The sequence below is a fragment of the Crinia signifera genome, chromosome 4, assembly GCF_055691185.1.
Source record: "Crinia signifera chromosome 4, ASM5569118v1, whole genome shotgun sequence".
NCBI classification, from domain to species: Eukaryota; Metazoa; Chordata; class Amphibia; order Anura; family Myobatrachidae; genus Crinia; species Crinia signifera.
In genome coordinates this window covers 169339132-169357031 of record NC_139220.1, presented here as the reverse complement: position 1 = coordinate 169357031, position 17900 = coordinate 169339132, and the positions used below count along the sequence as shown (strand labels likewise).

Genomic DNA, 17900 nt, shown 5'->3' with positions numbered 1-17900 from the left:
CACTTTAAGATCAGATTTCATTGATACAATTTCGGCCTGGAGATCTTTTATCTGCCCAGATAATCTTGTTTCTGAGTTGGAGATTGCATCCAATATCTGTTGCAGGTTAGGACCTGCTGCCTGTTCGGGGCTCTTATATTTCGTGGGGGTAGACTGGGGGGTGGCAGTCGGGGTCTGGGGAGGATTATTGGATTGCGCTCTGGCGAATCTTTCCAGACGGGCAGAGGTTGTAGCATTTCCCGTTTTACCCATTTTAATCCAAGGAGGGGGGGTGGTGCAAACAGATAGGTGGACTGTGTTCTGCTCTGTATGTTTTGCACAACACACTCCAGATCCCAGAGAGTAATTGTTAGGTACTGCTTCCCGGCCTCAGATTCTTATTTGGAGGGGGAGATAAAGAAAACTCTGTGCCTCTATTCAGGGGTTCAATTTTTAACTCTGTACTAAGTACACAGACCGGTAAGTTGCACACACAAAAAAAAAAAAAAAAAAAGTTTTAATACTGCACCGGTTCCAGACGAACTGTCCACTCTGCAACAATGCTGCGATCCACCACAGAGTCCCAGCGAAGCAGCTCAGATGGAGGGGCACGCCGGCGAACACCCTGGGGGTCGATCAGATCCAGGGCCCCACAAGAAATGCTGTCGGGGTTGCACGCGGCCCTTGCTGAGCCTGGATTTGCTGCTGCTGATAGAGGCTTCTGAGCGCTGTGTGTGGGCTTCTGGACCCCCCCGCCGACTTGTCTTTTAGTTGGTTGTGCAATTGGTACTGGCACTTAGACCCCCGCAGCCCTTCGCCGCTGCTCGGACCGTTGGCGCTCAGCCGCCAATAGAGAGGGCGTCCGCTGTATGAGTGCGGTCTGTCCACGGCCTCTGGTTTAGCCGGCGTTTGTGCCCGGCGTGTCTGCCTCTGCTGGCGTCCTCGCTCTGCCGCCCGGGACCCCTGTTTCCGGCCGCCGTGTGGAAGTGCGTCACCACCTCCTGATGCTGCCGCCGCTCTGCTTACAGCTCCCGGCTCTATGACACTGGCTGCCGGCTACTGCAGTATTGATGTACGGTAGGGAGAAACGGAGCGTTACATGCTGGGGAGCTCCTACACCACACACCTCACTCCTGCTCCGTCGTGGCTCCGCCCCTAGTGTTGATTTTCTCTTTAATTCTTGAGCGTAAGCTGCCGAATGTCTCAATAAATTGAAAAGGCGCAGAGGACAGAGTAGCTATGGAGACATTTATATCACAAGTGAAACATGCAATGATCAAAGGCTTGTAAAAAAGCATTTGGAAATAAAGAATATACAGTATGTTCCCTATTTCCAATTATATAAATGAAGTGTAACACCAATAGAGCTGTATGAAAGAACAGTATATAAATAACATTGCAGATATTTTTTTTATTGAGGACATAAAAGTTTTTCTTATATAAAACTGAATATTTTGATTGCTGTGTTTTAACTCCTTAATAGTCGTTTGGCTATATTGAGGACATAGATAGATCATTAAAGATTTTAGGTCAATTTTTTTCTGCTGGTCGATTTGCACCCTAATTCACTTAAATTAAATCCTGCCACCATAAAGTTTAGTGACTGCAGAACATATTGGCCAAGTGAACCTATTCAGCTTTCATTTAATTCAAACCCCTCTCCCCCATGTCCATGTTGAGATCCTAACTGTTGTGTGATTTCTCTGTGAGTTTGGGTGAACCTGGTAATCACTGCAGGCAGCAGACAGATCAGAGCGCCACTATGAAATTATTTTTGTTAAAAGGCATATTTATAAGCCACTAGAGAGGAGGTACTGTAATAACTAGATGATTTTTCAGGTAGAGCCTTGAAAAAGCTGCAGTGGCAGCAAAATGTGTTGGCACTAGCCCTTGGACCCTCCTGTTGCTGTGACATCCCAAAATACTTCCATCACCTCCGGCAAGTAACCCGACCATTCCGCCCTGCTAAACATCCTGGAATCCACCGTTTGCCATCTGCAAGTAGTGTACCCCCCAACTAGGCAGCATCTCTCGAAAGAAGCCGGACAAATACGGGAATCCAATACAATTACCATAATTTGCGGAGGAACACTTTGTACATCCATCTACAATTAACCACAGGAACTGCCAGCCTTATCCTGTCACTGCACATATCCACTTAGGGACTTATAGGAAGGGACAGTGGAAAATCTACAAGTATGAGGGCTATAAGGGTGACTATCAAAATCACTGGAAGCACACAGCAACAGAGGTTTATATATTTATATATTATCTTTTAAGTATTGTCTATTCTTATATTATTATTCGATAAATACATTTTATATTTTTTTTTACCACATGCACACCTGAAATTTATTTAGAGCATCCTCCCTTCTTTGCTTGTCCTATTTTTAGGTAGAGGTATACATTACAATAGTAAAGGAAGAAAACTTTAGTACTGATTTGACTGTCTAGCATTTAAAGAGCTGGTGAAAAACAGCAATGAGGGTTAGGCCATTGAATAACAAGCACATAAGGAAAGCAAGCACGATTATGTGCAGACAATGCCTTAGCTATAAAGGTTACAATAGATGTTGGACTCAAGTATGAAGTGACCTGTCAACATGTTACACTACCAACTTGTAAATATAATAGGCCTGGTGTGTGATGAATGCAACAAGATGGCAGTAGCAACCCTAACATGCATTAAGAGAAAAAGTCCAGGCGTGAACAGTACAAAACTCTTTATATGCCTTCCCTATAGTTTGTGTACTTCAATTAAGGTTATGTAAACATGTTTAATATGCATCTACAGGTTCTTAGGAGCTTTGTATTTGCAATTAATGCATGTTTGCACCATTGGATTAGTAAGCACTCATCTGAATGAAGCCCAACGTGTTTTACGTTCTACTCATTATTTAAAGATCAACATTTACACAATGTTCTTTCTTGATTAACTTACTTCACAGAGTGACTTTGAAAGAGATGATAGTGAATTCTGCTGGAGCTCCATTTTCTCAAGACGTTCCAGGTGATTTGTTAGGAGGGATTTTTTATTTATCATATCTATGCTTTCCAGATCATTTGCTGATAGATCTAGACATCGAATGTGTTCTTTTTCAGTCAAAGAAGAGGAGCTTTCAGTTCGATTCATGTGCAAAGAAAATCTTTGGGCTACACCTGTAGAAGAAAAAAAAATGGTGATGTGAACATGCAGACATTGTAAAAATGGGATTTTATACTTACTGTTAAATCATTTTCTCTGATTCCACAGGTGGCACTGGAGTTACAGTGGGGGAATAGAGGGCGACCACTAGGAGCATGGGCCTTTTAAGAAATTTACAAGTGTGTCCGACTCCTCCCCTCTACTTCCCCTTCCCAGGCAGTCTGAAGTATTGTGCCCAGAGGGAGCTGGAAGAAAACACACTTCTGAGAGGAGGTTAAACATCACACATCCTAATATACCAAACAGAACAGGAAAAGTGAAAATAGAAATTTCAAGCAACATTAACCACACACATAACTGGCCAGGGAGATCCAACTAACAAAGGAATCCACCTTGGCAGGAGACTTAACAAAAGAGGCAATTAGCTATAACTGTCTGGAAGAGCAGCGCCAGGAGGGCATCCAGTGCCACCTGTGGAATTGGAGAAAAGGATTTAACGGTAAGTACAAGATCCTGTTTTCTCATTCATCCACTAGGTGACACTGGAATTACAGTGGGGACGTCCCAAAGCTCCCAACATGGGCGGAAAAGCGCTGAGAACCCTTTAAAGCAGAGCAGCCAGACTGAGATGCTGGAGCCGCAAAGGCTTCCTCCCAAGGTCCGAAGGATCCAGCCCGTGGCCCTACAGAGTAGCTGAATGGAGAGGCAGTCGCCCAAGAAGGTCCCACAGTGTGCATGAAATGCACAGAAAGAGAAGGTGGAGGCAGTGAAAAAAGTTAAATAAGCTTGCCGGAGAGAAAGAGGTGTCCAGCTGACCACAGTCTGTGAAGACGCCAGCCCGGCTTTGCCGAGTCACACAAAGCAGAGCATCAGAGTAACTGTTGGAAACATTGCCGGCAACCCAGATCCAGAGTGTACAGATTACAACCAGATACCTGATATCTGATAGAATCACTGGATAAGAGACAGTATAAAGAGATGAGCTGCCACAGGCCATCAACAATGCTATGGTATATAACACAGGAGTGCTATGAGATAATTTACATACAGCCCAATACTGTCTAACCATGCTCTAAACCCCACTGTCTGATCACAGAGCCTAGGGGAGCAGCTACAGTCATAGATGCAGTTACTGGGAGACTAGGACATGCTGGAGCACAGGCCATCCTGGCAGCAGCAGTCAGGAGCCTCCAGCAGCATGCATAGGTGGCACATATATGAAAATGGAGCCGCGTTTTAGCTGGGGAAGCGCCTAGGTCACTGGGAGCAAACCCCACGGTAAGCTCCCCACCAGCCAGCTCCATCTCCTTACAATGGCGCCTTTTTAGAAAAATGGCCAAGGACCGCCTTTATAGTACCTGAACCCCTTTGCTAGCAGGGGGTCAGGGCATACTCATATCTGCCTAGGCTGGCCGGTGGCGGTATGGCTAAGGGGAGTGCCACACAAGCTGCATGCAGCGGCGTCTGGTCACTCTGGGACAGTGGTCTCAGGAGCCGGGGACCCTGGCACAAACCGCGAGCAGTGGCGATGTGGTCTCCCGGCAGCTCTCATGGTGCAGACAGGCAGTGGCAGAAGCTGCCTGCCTGTCCTCAGTGTATAATCAGTACAAAATAAACATAATCGAAAAAAAAAATTCTATTTGTCCTGAGAGAGCAAACACAGCACCCAGCTCCAGGAGGTCGCATACATCAGCAATCACAATTTATGGATTTCCAGATACACAGATTTGTTGGCCAGATAAATGGATTTTACAATCTATCTGACTTTGCCCGCACATTACACATTTATTTCAGTGATCGGCAGATTTTTCCATCTAAAGATTGCATCTTCAGATCTGGAAATTGCCCAATCGATTGTCATTTCAGCTGTTCATAATGTAAATAGATGAAGAAGACGAATTGGGAATGCCCACACATATAAAAAAAGATCTGCAGATAATACCAGATTATTAAACATGTTTAAAAACCTGATTAAGCAATAGATTGGCATCTAAAATTAATTGTGGCAATCATCTCCATATCTGAAAATTGTCACAATGAATTGCTGATGTATGGGGCCCTTAAGACTGGGATGGGATGGGGAAGTAGAGGGGAGGAGTCAGCCACACTTATAAAATTTCTTAAAGTGCCCATACAGTGGGGGAATAGAGTGGTCGCCCTCTATTCCCCCACTGTAATTCCAGTGCCACCTAATGGATGAAGGAGAAATACATGATATATGTTCTAAAAATTTTGGACAAAAATACACCTTATTTGCAATGAGATGCGAGTAGCACAGAGGAGATTAATTTGAAATAATTGGGCAGATGTATTAAGCCTTAACAAGAGATAAATGCAAGGGTGATAAAGGGCCAGAAGCACTAAGCTTCAAAAGTGATATTTACTTCAGCTCCTGCCTGATATTTTTCAAACACAGTCTGTGACAAGGCAGGCAGGAGCTGATTGGCTGGCTGTTTATCACTCTCCATTTTATTACTTTTGAAGCTTAGTGCAGGTGTAGCCCAAAGATTTTCTGGTACTTATGTAGTATCTGGGCTTCCGATTTAGAAATCGGATCGGATCGCATCGCATCGTATAGCATCGCATGCGACCAAATCGTATGCGATGCGATGGTCAAGATTTTTCCATAGGATTCAATGTTAAAATGGTCTGAGTCCATTTTAACATAGAATTCAATGGGAAAAAGGGGTCCTTTTCCTTTCCCCACTATCCAAGTGGGCATGGAGTTGGATATAAACCTGTGGCGAGCGTAGCGAGCCACCGAGCCCGAAGCGTGGCGAGCGTAGCGAGCCCCGCGAGGGGACACAGAATACTTTTTAAGAAATATGCGTCCCCTCGCGGGGCTCGCTTCGCTCGCCACGCTTCGGGCTCGGTGGCTCGCTGCGCTCGCCACGCTATATAAAATCAACTCTATGCCCACTTGGATAGTGGGGAAATGAACAGGACCTTCTTAACATTGAATCCTATGCAAAATCGCATCGAATCGCATCGCATCGCATCTGATTGTATGCCTTAAGGTAAGGCATACAATCACAAAATCGGCAGCCCAGATACTACATAAGTACCGATTTTCTTTGCACATGAATCGAACTGAAAGCTCCTCTTCTTTGACTGAAAAATAACACATTCGATGTCTAGATCTACCAGTAAATGATCTGGTGAGTGAGAAATGTCCAGCCAATCACCTCCTAACTGACTTTTTTCAAACACAGACTATGGGGGGTATTCAATGTCTGTCGAGCTCGTTAATTTTGTCGAGCTTTGTTGTTTTCTCGACGAGAGGTTGGTTATTTATGAGGTCGCCTATTCATTGTCTAGTTTTCTTTACTTGTCGAGCAGAGCTCGCCTGATTTGGTTTTCGGTTTGCTCGACTGTCGAGTTGAATATACCTCGACTTGTCGAGTTATTTTGGGTAAAATCTGTCGAGATAATTCCTGCAGCCTATTCAATGTCAAAGAGTACACCTGACCTCGACTGTTTGAAATCTCTTCCCTCAAAATTAACTCGACAATTCTTTCTGTCGTGACAAGGGAGTTTCTCTTGTTGCATGTTCATAAATTGTGTTAAATGTATATGCAGGATTGTACTAATGTTTGTAGTGCTTATCTTGACTTCTGTCTTTGTGATATTTTGCTAAATATTCCTCTTTTTGATTAACTTTACATTTGCTGCATGTTTATATGGTATGCTTTAACCCATTATTCCATTGTCAGCATCAGTTTTCAGCATGTATTATTATGCATTTGTTTAAATTATTCCATTTGGCATATAAGAAGTATTACCTTTTTTTTTGCTCACCTTTCATGTTCACTGTGCTGCATTTTGCCCATTGAAAGTCTTCTGTATACATGTCTATTTATGTCTACTTCTGGTTTGATCAAACACCTATGTTTAGGTCCCTTGTATCCATGCTGGGGCAGAATTACTCAGGATACAATTTTTGTTTGTTGCCATTCTTTTGTTTACTTCTACAATGTAATGCATTGCAATTTACCTCAGAGCTCTCATTCCTGTACTGAGACTTCAGGGAGATACCAGCATTGTGCAGTCTGCTGATTTGGAAATGGTTTTTATAGGAGAATTTGCATTTTTAACAAGATATCTACTTTTATATAATTGACTATAAAAATGAAGCCTATTTCTGACAATTGCCACTTTCCTCTCTAGGGAAGAACTCGACTTGTCGAGCTAAATTTTCAGTTAGCAAAATGAGAAAAACAAATGCAAATGCTTGACAATTCGGACTGTTACTGGTGGGATTGAAATTACAGTTTGAATAGGCGAGAACTCGACTTGTCGAGCTAAATAATCATGTCGAGCAAAACGAGAAAAACAAATGCTCGACAATTCGGACTGTTACTGGTGGGATTGAATACCCCCCTATAACATGGCAGTAAGGAGCTGATTGGCTGGACGTTTATCTCTCTTTGGGGTAGATTTATTAAACGTCGATCAGGGGAATCTGCGCTATCCCCGTGCGTTATAGCAGGAGATAGCGCTTCCCCTGATCTATCACACCCGCCGAGCGTTTACTCTAAGGCCGGTTTCACACACTCCGGCTCCTGCCGGACGGCTAAAACCCGTACTGCCAGGGAGCCGTGCAGCATACACTAGTTTATCATGGAGGAGATGGCCACTGCCCGGCAGCCGTCCCTTCCATTGGTGGGATCCGGCTGCAGCCGTGCGGCTGGGCCGTGGCCGTCCCGTGTGAATGGACACAATAGTGTCCATTCACAACTAATGTGTGCGGCACGGCTCCCTGGCCGTGCGGGATTTCACCGTCCGGCAGGAGCCGGAGTGTGTGAAACCAGCCTTACGCCGGCGGTGTGGGGCAGGAGGCATAGCGCAGGGGCGATATTTTGCACTGCGCCCCTGCCTCCTGCCAGATTTATGAACGGTCAGCATCGCTGACCGTTCCGCCGCCTGCAGCTGTCGACTTCGCCAGCTGCAGACGGCGATGCCTATACCTAACAGCAGGGACAGCGCTGTCCCTGCTGCTGGGGCTGAGCTGCGCTGGGATCTCGCGAGACTAGCGAGATCCCGCGCATGCGCAGTCAGCCGGCCGGGGGGGAAGGAGACGGCGCATCAGTATTAACTGATGCTCTGTCTCCAGGAGGGACATCGCCGGAGGGGGGAGTTAGCGCTCCCCCACTCCGGCGGCAAAATCTTAGTAGATCTTGTCGGTGTCCCCTCCTGCTTCGCCTCGCTAATGAGGCGAAGCAGGAACTGTTATAGCGGCGCGATAGGCGCCGCTATAATAAATCTACCCCTTTATCACCCTTGCATTTATCTCGTTAAGGCTGAATACATCTGTCCCACTGTATGAAACTTGTTGGACTGAGGGTAGATTTATTAAGCTCAGTGAAGTGATAAAGTGTCTGGTTTTTATCACCGGCCAATCAGCTCCTAACTGTGAAGTAACAGGCTTTGTTTTGAAAAATCCCAGGTTGGAGCTGATTGGTTGGTGATAAAAGCCAGACACTTTATCACTTCACCGAGATTAATAAATCTACCTCTGAGTCTCCAAATCTGTTTGGAGAGTGCTACAACACAGCAGCTCTGTTTTTTCCATGACAAGTTCAATTGTGCTTTGTATATTGACTCCATTACCCACAGATATACAAGTGTCACATAGTAAATGAATCAGCCTCCTGTTGTGTCTTTGTCACATCGCGAATTAAAACGCATTATTTTTGTAAAAAAAAAATCACAATGCTAATGGAGTTTTTCAGGCCCCGACGGCTAACTGGCACCAGGCATCTCACGATGCAGGTTATACTGACAGGAGCTTAAAGAGCCACAGTATTGGTCCCGGTAAAGGGGATGTGCCGTGGAATGAAAAGGAGGGGGATGACCGTGGCCATTATTATTAAAATACGTAAAAATAAAACATTTATGCAGGCGTCATGTTAACACGCGGGAGTAGGAGAAGATAGGGGAGGGGGGGCAAGGGTAGGGCACGGACTTCCAATCTTACCACCTCCCTAGCCAGCGCTATCTTTTCAGTGATATTTGAGAAGAGGACGCTTGCACCTGAGTGCAAAGAATAAAACAGTGCCAGAGTCTTTGCTTTCAATATTCAACAACATCTTCCCAAAGATATCACTGGGAAGATGGTACTGGTAACAAAAATACTCCAAGAGGCAACACCCACGTTGGGTTCGCTTCAGCAGTCCGGGACAAGGTAATTAGTACCCGCTCCCACCACTCTGCGTACCACTGTATACTGAGGACATATCTGTATATCCTTAATAAAAAACTCAAAATGATCAGGTTACAGTAATTAACAAATGTGCATTACAATAGAAAACTAAACAACCTACTTGGACAATCAATTTGAGGAAAATCTTTTCTGCGACGTACAATGGATCCATCTCCAAATCCACCCTGTGAAAAAATAAATATACAGAGAATTTTTGAGAATATATACGTCGCAATTAATAAAAAAATACATTAAGACTAGGTGCATGTTTAAGCATTACTATTATGAGTAGCCAATATTAATCAGCTTGAGGAAATTTCACATACAGTATATCCACTTCTTCAATTCTAAAGTGTGGTGGGTATACTCAAGTACACATTTCACCCACACTATATTTCAATGCTTGCTTGGCAAGATAAGCTAAGAACTACATGAGCAATGTGCCATTCTGTTCAAAGATACTTCCAACTTGCTAATGAGGCCACTGATTTATTTATGCCCAGTTTTCTTCAAATGCTCGGCATTAATAAATCAGTGGTCTCATTAGCAAGTTGGAAGTATCTTTGAACAGAATCTACACGGCGTTGCGGAAATAAATCCTAGTGATCCATTCAGGCTTTGGTAGAAAAGAGCTTTTAAATTGTCACTCAAGTCTCTAAGACCAGGAACAGGCCTAACTCATACATCATTCTCACCCTGTCGTTGATGCCTGAAGAGCAGAGCTCAAAAAAGCTGGATATTGATAAAGGAGGTTGTTTAAGGAGGTGAGCACATATCAGTCTACATGTTAGAGATAACAGGACTGTGCACACCCTCAGAATGGCCTTCCACTTTAAAGGCAATTGTTCAACACTATTGCTCAGTCTTTTTTAGTAAGAAATACTGAATAAGAGCATATAAAATACATCATACCAATGAGTTTGTCTGTCCTTCTCTCAGGGTTACACGATTTAGCTTGGAGTTTTCCTTATGAATATCAAGATTGACTAAGGAGTGTGGCTTTTTCATAGGTAGTGTTCCTTCACTTCCTTTAAAATATAAATCATTTGTGTTAATAAGCCATTTTGTGATCAACATAATATACAAATTTATAGATATGGGTACAATATTAACTGATGGGTAAAAACAATTTAGGGTACTTGTTTCCTAGCATGGCGCCCATCGCATGCCTTTATTAATGGTATGCGATGGGACCCGATTTTCGGGTCCTAACAGCCGCACTGTACAATTTTAAAATCGCATCGCATGCCATTACAATGGCATGCGATGCAATTTCTAATTGCACAGGCACCCTGGGTGATTACTGTTAAATGCACCCCCACTATCAACGCCAACCCGAAGCGTGGCGAGGGAAGCGAGCCCACGAGGGGTGGCGGTACGCGTCCTCCGACCTTTTCATACCCCCACTATCCACGTGGGCGTGGAGTTGATGTTATATGGTGTGACGAGCGTAGCGAGCCACCGAGCCCGAAGCGTGGAGAGCCCCGCGAGGGGACACGGATGTGAAGGCTACATGTGAAGTTATCCGCATCCGCTCGCCACGCTTCGGGCTCGGTGGCTCGCTGCGCTCGCCACACTATATAAAATCAACTCCACGCCGATGTGGATAGTGGGGGTATGAAAAGGTCGGAGGACGCGTACCGCTTCGGATTGCCGTTAATAGTGGCGGTGAGGTTAACAATGGGGGTGCATGCACCCATCTGGGTGCATGTACAATTAAATCATCATTTTGATCGCATCGCATGCAAACGATGTAACAAGATTCAAATCGTGGGCGCCGTGCTAGGAAACAAGTACCCAATTTAGTATATTAAAATAGTGTGAAAATAGAGTGCAAGATAAAATTGAAACCGTGTAAAAATAAAGTGCAAACTTTCACTGTGAAACAATAAGAAAACAATATAAATAAGATTACATTGACTCAGGTGTGTATTCAATGCAGTTTTCACTATTTAACCGTCGCACCGGCCGCTCAGCCTATTCTATGTTATGGGGGAATCCTCGCTGTCACAGGACAGAGAGGATTCCCCCAAACGGCAAGGCTTGCGGCTAATGCAGGGAGCAATGCAGGGCTGCATTTAGCCACGAGTCTCGTTGCTTTAGTGGCCGCACACCGTTTCCCCGTTGCTATAAAAACATAGTGAGGGGGAAACAGCGTGTGCAGGGGGTCAGTTGACTTCTGACCCTGCGAGCTGTGACACAGCTTGCAAAAATCATTGAATACACCCCACAATGTAGTTACTTTAGCCTGTCTGTCAATGACAACTAAACAGTAAACCTATATACATACACACATTAATAGACTGCCACCTAAATCTATATTGACTCAACCCCAAGTGTAAAATAAATGGGATGGACATGAAATGACAAGGTCACAGGCTTACAGAAAACTTTTAAAACTTCGGTACTTATGTATTATCTGGGCTCCCATGTTAAATGCACCCCATTTTTTCATACCCCTACTATCCAACTACGCATGGAGTTGATTTTATATAGTGTGGCGAGCACATCGAGCCACCGTGCCCGAAGCGCGGCGAGCGCAGCGAGCCCCGCGAGGGGACGCGGTCTCATAAGAAAAACGGGAGCCCAGATATTACATAAGTACCAAAAATTCAAATTCAATAACAATTACACTCCAAATATAATCTGCAGCTTTCAAGGATTTTTTGGTACTTGTTTCCTAGAACGGCGCCCACGATTTCCATCATATGGGCTCCTAAAAATCTCATCGCATCCCCCTGGATTATATTGCGGCATGCAATGCGATGCGATTTTTAATTGTACAAGCACCCATGCCATGAGATGTGATGGGTGCTTACAATGAAATGTAACCCCCCAGTATCCACGCCATCCCGCGAGGGGCGTCGGTACGCGTCCTCCGACCTTTGTATACCCTCACTATTCACGTCAGCGTGGAGCTGATTTTAGATAGTGTGGCGAGCGCAGCAAGGGGACGCGGAATACGAGCCCGAAGCATGGCGAGCGCAGCTCAGGATTATAGTATGCCATAGTATACAGGATTATCCTGTAACTCAGGATTATAGTATGCCACAATTGACATAATTGACATAGCATTGCTGAACTTTACATTTCAGTGATGCAATACAATCCACTGATGTGAAATATTATTAATAAACTCCCTAAGTAGTGGTCACTGTATATGTGGCTTAAATTATGTAGAGTCACTGAAATAACTTAAATTGTGGCTTGTATACTAGAGAGAGATAAAGTACCAAACCAGCTAGCTTCTGACATTTTTCCTGTAAAATGACAGAAGCAGATTGGTTTGCACTTTATCTCTCTGTACTGTATCACCAAGATTTGGTACATTTCCCACAGGGTCTGTAATTAAACACATTTACCAAAAATCTTGCAGAAAAGGAAAGTGAAGGAAACTACATGTCATAGAGTAAACATTTACTTTACATTTAAGTGAAACAGCAAATTAGGAGAACTGAGGATGCTCTTGAACTTGATCTAATGTATTAAAATATTTCAAGAAAATCACATTTGGCAGTCTACATTACCTTCACTATCTACATCACTGAAGACCAATAGATCTTCAAAATCATCATTTGTAAATGATTCACCCCCTTTATCAAATACATCCTCCATTGGACTTAAATCTCCTGAAGATCCACAGCCATAATTTTTGTTCTGATGGCGAAAAACCAATCGTGCCAAAATGGGCCCCAAGTCTGGAAGTCAAGTAAATACAGGTATAATCAAACAATACTCATAGCGACATAATAAACAGTTCTACTGACATACTGTATGAAATGTTATTACGGTTAATTATTGAAGCAAACCAAAAATAAACTTGAGTGACAAAGACCATGAGCAAGTAAAACATTACGAGAAATCAGTAGATATAAACTCCATGATCATAGTGTTAAAATAACAATTTAAAAGTGCCTTCATATAATTCTATGTTGGATTTTGCATGTTTTTCCTTTCCCCCTCCACCCACAATAACATGATTACAGATCTAGGCTCCCTACATTTTTTACTCTATGTATAGAAGGAATTTTTTTTACTTAATATGAGAATATCAGCTTAGAATTCAATTACTGTCGAGGGAAAACAGGACACATTTAAAGCCCCAGGCTATTAAAACGTAGTGCCAAATTCCCCCAAAAGTAATCTGCAAATCCTTGCAAATGTTCAGGAATTGCATATGGATTTGCGAGTCAATGCCAGTTAGCTATTGATTAACAATTCACATGGGGTGGATTTTATTTCTGTCTGGATGATGGCAGTCATCTGCAAATTTGTCAATCTAGTATATCATAGTCTATATTTAAACCAATTGCTCATTTCACTACCAGGCATTCTCTTGACTGCACTTGTTTGCATAGCTGCGGGGGTCGCACTAATGGGAATAGTCCCCACTGTGGCATGACATCCTTGCTGCAATATGGGGACGCCTCTGTAGATAAATATACTACTCCCTGAAGTTATAAGGGCTCTTTTACATACTGTATACTGTATGTGTGGGAGATCTGTGAGAAATGCTCTTAAGATTAAGTATATTCAAAATGCTTGGAACCAGAAGTATTTTAGATTTTTCCGTATTTTGGGATACCATAATAAAATCTTGGGGATAGGACCCAAATCTAAAGTCAACATGCATTTATGTTTTATAACTTGAGGATAATGGTATACAATATTTGTAATCGTTTTTTTACATGAAACAAAGTCTGTTTACAGAGTCAAAAGGTGTCACTATAGCAGTAACACTCCAAAAATTGCATATTTCCGAATATTTAGTATTTTGGAATTTTTTAAATGGGAAACCCAACCTGTAGAAGGATTCTTCTAATTTATATAACTTATAGCGGTTGCATACATTGAAGTGGGCAGAGCATTAGAAAAACATTGTTGTAATTAGAAGGAAAGTGGGCATATATGGCAGTAGAGCTTAAAGTTATCCTCATTTAGCTTTTATGAATCTTGAGAAGTGTTCATTTAATGCTTTATTCAATCAATAATAGTTAAATACTTTTCAACAAATAACTTTAAGAAAATAGAAAGTCAAAAACTCAAAAATAAAACATACCTGGCTTTCCTTCATGATCTACTGAAGGAAGTCTTGATGTAGAATTTTTTTCTGAGAACATTAAATTAAGCCATGAAGGTTCTATTTTGCCCATATGGAAACCTCCCAGGCAAATGCTGTTATTTGCCACATCTAAACCAAGCTTTTTTAAGAGCAAGCTAATGATCTCATTATTACACTTCTTAATGCTGACTTGGAGGGCTTTCTGTATATCCTGCTCACGAGCCCCATGATTTAACAAGATCTCCACCAGTTTAGGATTGGTACCCTTCTCGCAAACCTGTTGAAGATAAAACATCAGAAATTCAAAACTGGTTAAAAAACAAGAATGCACTTCTAACAACAAGGAATGTGCAAGAAATGTAGAGACATGGAAAAGAGTAAAAAAAGCCCATACACACTAGAAGATTATATTTCTAATCTGGCTGGTTGGAATGAAAATCTGGAAATTTTTGGGAGCAAATGACAATTGACCACTTGCTCCTAAACATGGAAAACAGACAAAATCAATTTATGCAGATGGCTGCTTTTGTTCATTTTCCAGCGTAAGAGAGCAAAATGTATATTGTAATTTGTTCCCCAAAATATCCAGATTTTCATTCCAAACAGCCAGATTGGTAAAATAACCTTCTAGTGTGTATGGGCCTTAGACATCTAACTTTCGAATCCATGTTGTCATTATATATATATATATATATATATATATATATATATATATATATATATATATATAGAGAGACTGGCACTCAAGGGTCTTCATAAAAAGCAGTGTATTCACAGGAAAAACCTCCAACGTTTCGGGGCTGCGCCCCTTTGTCAAGGTATATGTGGTGGACCACATACACCTTGACAAAGGGGCGCAGCCCCGAAACGTTGGATGTTTTTCCTGTGAATACACTGCTTTTTATGAAGACCCTTGAGTGCCAGTCTCTTCCTTCCTATATCCCATTGTTTGTATGGGCACCTGACCAACTGGAGTGAGTGCCGGACCGTATCACCATATATACATATATATATATATATATATATATATATATATATATATATATATATATATATATATATATATATATATATATATATATATATATATATATATATATATATATATATATATATATATATAGATAGAATTAACAATAATCTAAACCACATCAAGTACTTGTGTATTATCACGGCGCCACGATGTTCATCTTAGTGCATCGCATGTGATATAACCGCATGCGTTGCGATCCGATTTTTCATTGTCCAAGCACCCTAATGGGTGCTTTCAATGATAATGCACCCCCATTGTCAACGCCACCCCCACTATCAACGCCAACCCGAAGCGTGGCGAGCGCAGTGAGCCCGCAAGGGGGGCAGTGCGCGTCCTCCGACCCTTTCATACCCCCTCTATCCACATCGGCATGGAGTTGATTTTAGATAGTGTGGCAAGCGCAGCAAAATGATGCGGATGACTTCACATGTATTCTGTGTCCGCTCGCCACGCTTCGGGCTCGGTGGCTCGCGAAAATCAACTCCACGCCGACGTGGATAGCGGGGGTATGAAAAGGTCGGAGGACGCGTACCGCCGCCCCTCGCGGGCTCGCAACGCTTCGGGTTGGCGTTCATAGTGGGGATTGCGTTGACAATGGGGGGGAATTTAACATTCTGGGGGCATTTAATATTGTAGGCACCCATCAGGGTGCTTGTACAATTAAAAATCGCATGCGATGCAATGCAATATTTAATTTTTCTGTTTTGACCATTTAGTGGTATGCGTTAAGTGGTATTTTTAAAAGGCAAACTATGTGTAAATACATCTTGCAAAAAAAGCCAGGATCACTAAACACCCCAAAATTATTCACCAGTTGAAAATTATATCAAGAAGTTTCCATTGTTTAAAAAAAAAAAAAAAAACCCTACAGGTATGAGTACCTGAATGATTAAAGCGTTATGCTTTGTTTTGTGGTTGACATCTGCTCCTAAAAGAAGTAAGGACTCCACTAGGACAATGTCATTTTCAGCACACGCCTTCGCAAGCAGATTGTTCTTCAATTTATCATCCAAAGTCATTTCAGCAAAACAGCGATAGCACACAGTCTGAAACTAAACCATGAAAAGGTCACACAATAAATAAAAAATACAATTGTAAAAATATTTATTTAGTAGCAAACACTATCTATATAAAAAAAATAGCTGGTACAATGGACCTGGGGTGCTGCGAGGGACTGTTTGGTGCAAATGACACCTCAATCTACCATCATCCTTATGTTAAAACCCTCTTCATTCATTACTCTGTGTTCCTGTGCAGTTAGTTAAAGCCTTACATCTCTAGAACACTTTGGGATGAGCTTTGCTGCGTTTGTGATGCAAGACATATTAAAAAAAAAACCTGTGCATTACACTTCTAGGACCACCTCAGTTACACTGGGAACCTCGAGCCATACAGCATATACTGTATATGCTAGCTGTATGAGGACACATATGTACATACAGCAATACAACAAAAGTATATGAAATTATGAAGCACAAAAAGGGTCACTGTATAAATATACAAAAAAAAATATGGGAGGGAGATTACTTTCACATCACGTCTGTTTGCCAGGCACATTGAGATCTGATAGAAAAGTACAGTATCAAAATCTTCTAGATCTAAAAGCTTTGCAAAACTGTGGGACAGCTTCATCAATGTTAAGGCAGTTCGAAATCCCTAAAGTAAAAAGAATAAGAAAAATTTTAGCACAACAAAGACAAAGATGTAACAAAATGTGGTACTTATGTAATATCTCTACTCCCATTTTTCTTATGAGACCGCGTCCCCTCGCTGGGCTCGCTGCGCTCACCACGCTTCGGGCACGGTGGCTCGCTGCGCTCGCCACACTATATAAAATCAACTCCTTGCGTAGTTGGATAGTGGGGGTATGAAAAAATGGGGTGCATTTAACATGGGAGTCCAGATAATACATAAGTACCCAAAATTCAAATGCTACTTAATACGGTATCATTTTTTTAATTAATATATTCTTTCTAGTAGCAAAGTATCAAAATACACAGCAGCCATGACTGAAGCTATCGAATGGGGGAAAAAATTAGTACAATGCAAAACCATTGATACAATGGCCAAACCAACACAAATACATTCATGGAAAAAAGTTGAAGCACAATTGTAAGCAGGCATGGCAGTTTACAAATACAAGTAGGGCAGCAACACCCATCTAAAGATATGGTGATGTCAAACGGCAAGGGTACAAAACTTCAACTAACAATAAGGTGTATGAAAATAGGACTATACCTAGGTATACACTAGAAGGTTGCCTGATCGGCCTGTTTCCAAAGGATCAGAGAAATAAATCATTCACATTGTCCAATAAATCGTGTATACACCAGGGGTGGCCAAACCTGTCCTCAAGATCTACCAACGGTGCATGTTTTGGAGGCAACCTGTGGATCTATAGTAGGAATGAATGCAGCAGGTTTGAAAATGTGACCATTAGTATTGACTACAGCTGTGCACCAGCTAGGTGATCTGGAAA

General features: G+C 42.3%; 1 protein-coding gene across 1 annotated transcript in view; it reads right to left on the bottom strand.

Annotated features, from left to right (window-relative positions):
• Window positions 1–17900, bottom strand: part of LRRK2 (leucine rich repeat kinase 2) — a 223109-nt gene that overhangs the window by 147140 nt on the left and 58069 nt on the right. Inside the window, exons 18-24 of the mRNA XM_083182947.1 lie at window positions 16949–17077; window positions 16303–16473; window positions 14386–14665; window positions 12854–13024; window positions 10239–10354; window positions 9448–9511; window positions 2921–3138 (exon numbers count right to left, since the gene is read on the bottom strand). Coding sequence (XP_083039073.1) covers window positions 2921–3138; window positions 9448–9511; window positions 10239–10354; window positions 12854–13024; window positions 14386–14665; window positions 16303–16473; window positions 16949–17077 — 1149 coding nt within the window. The remainder of the gene's footprint in view (window positions 1–2920; window positions 3139–9447; window positions 9512–10238; window positions 10355–12853; window positions 13025–14385; window positions 14666–16302; window positions 16474–16948; window positions 17078–17900) is intronic.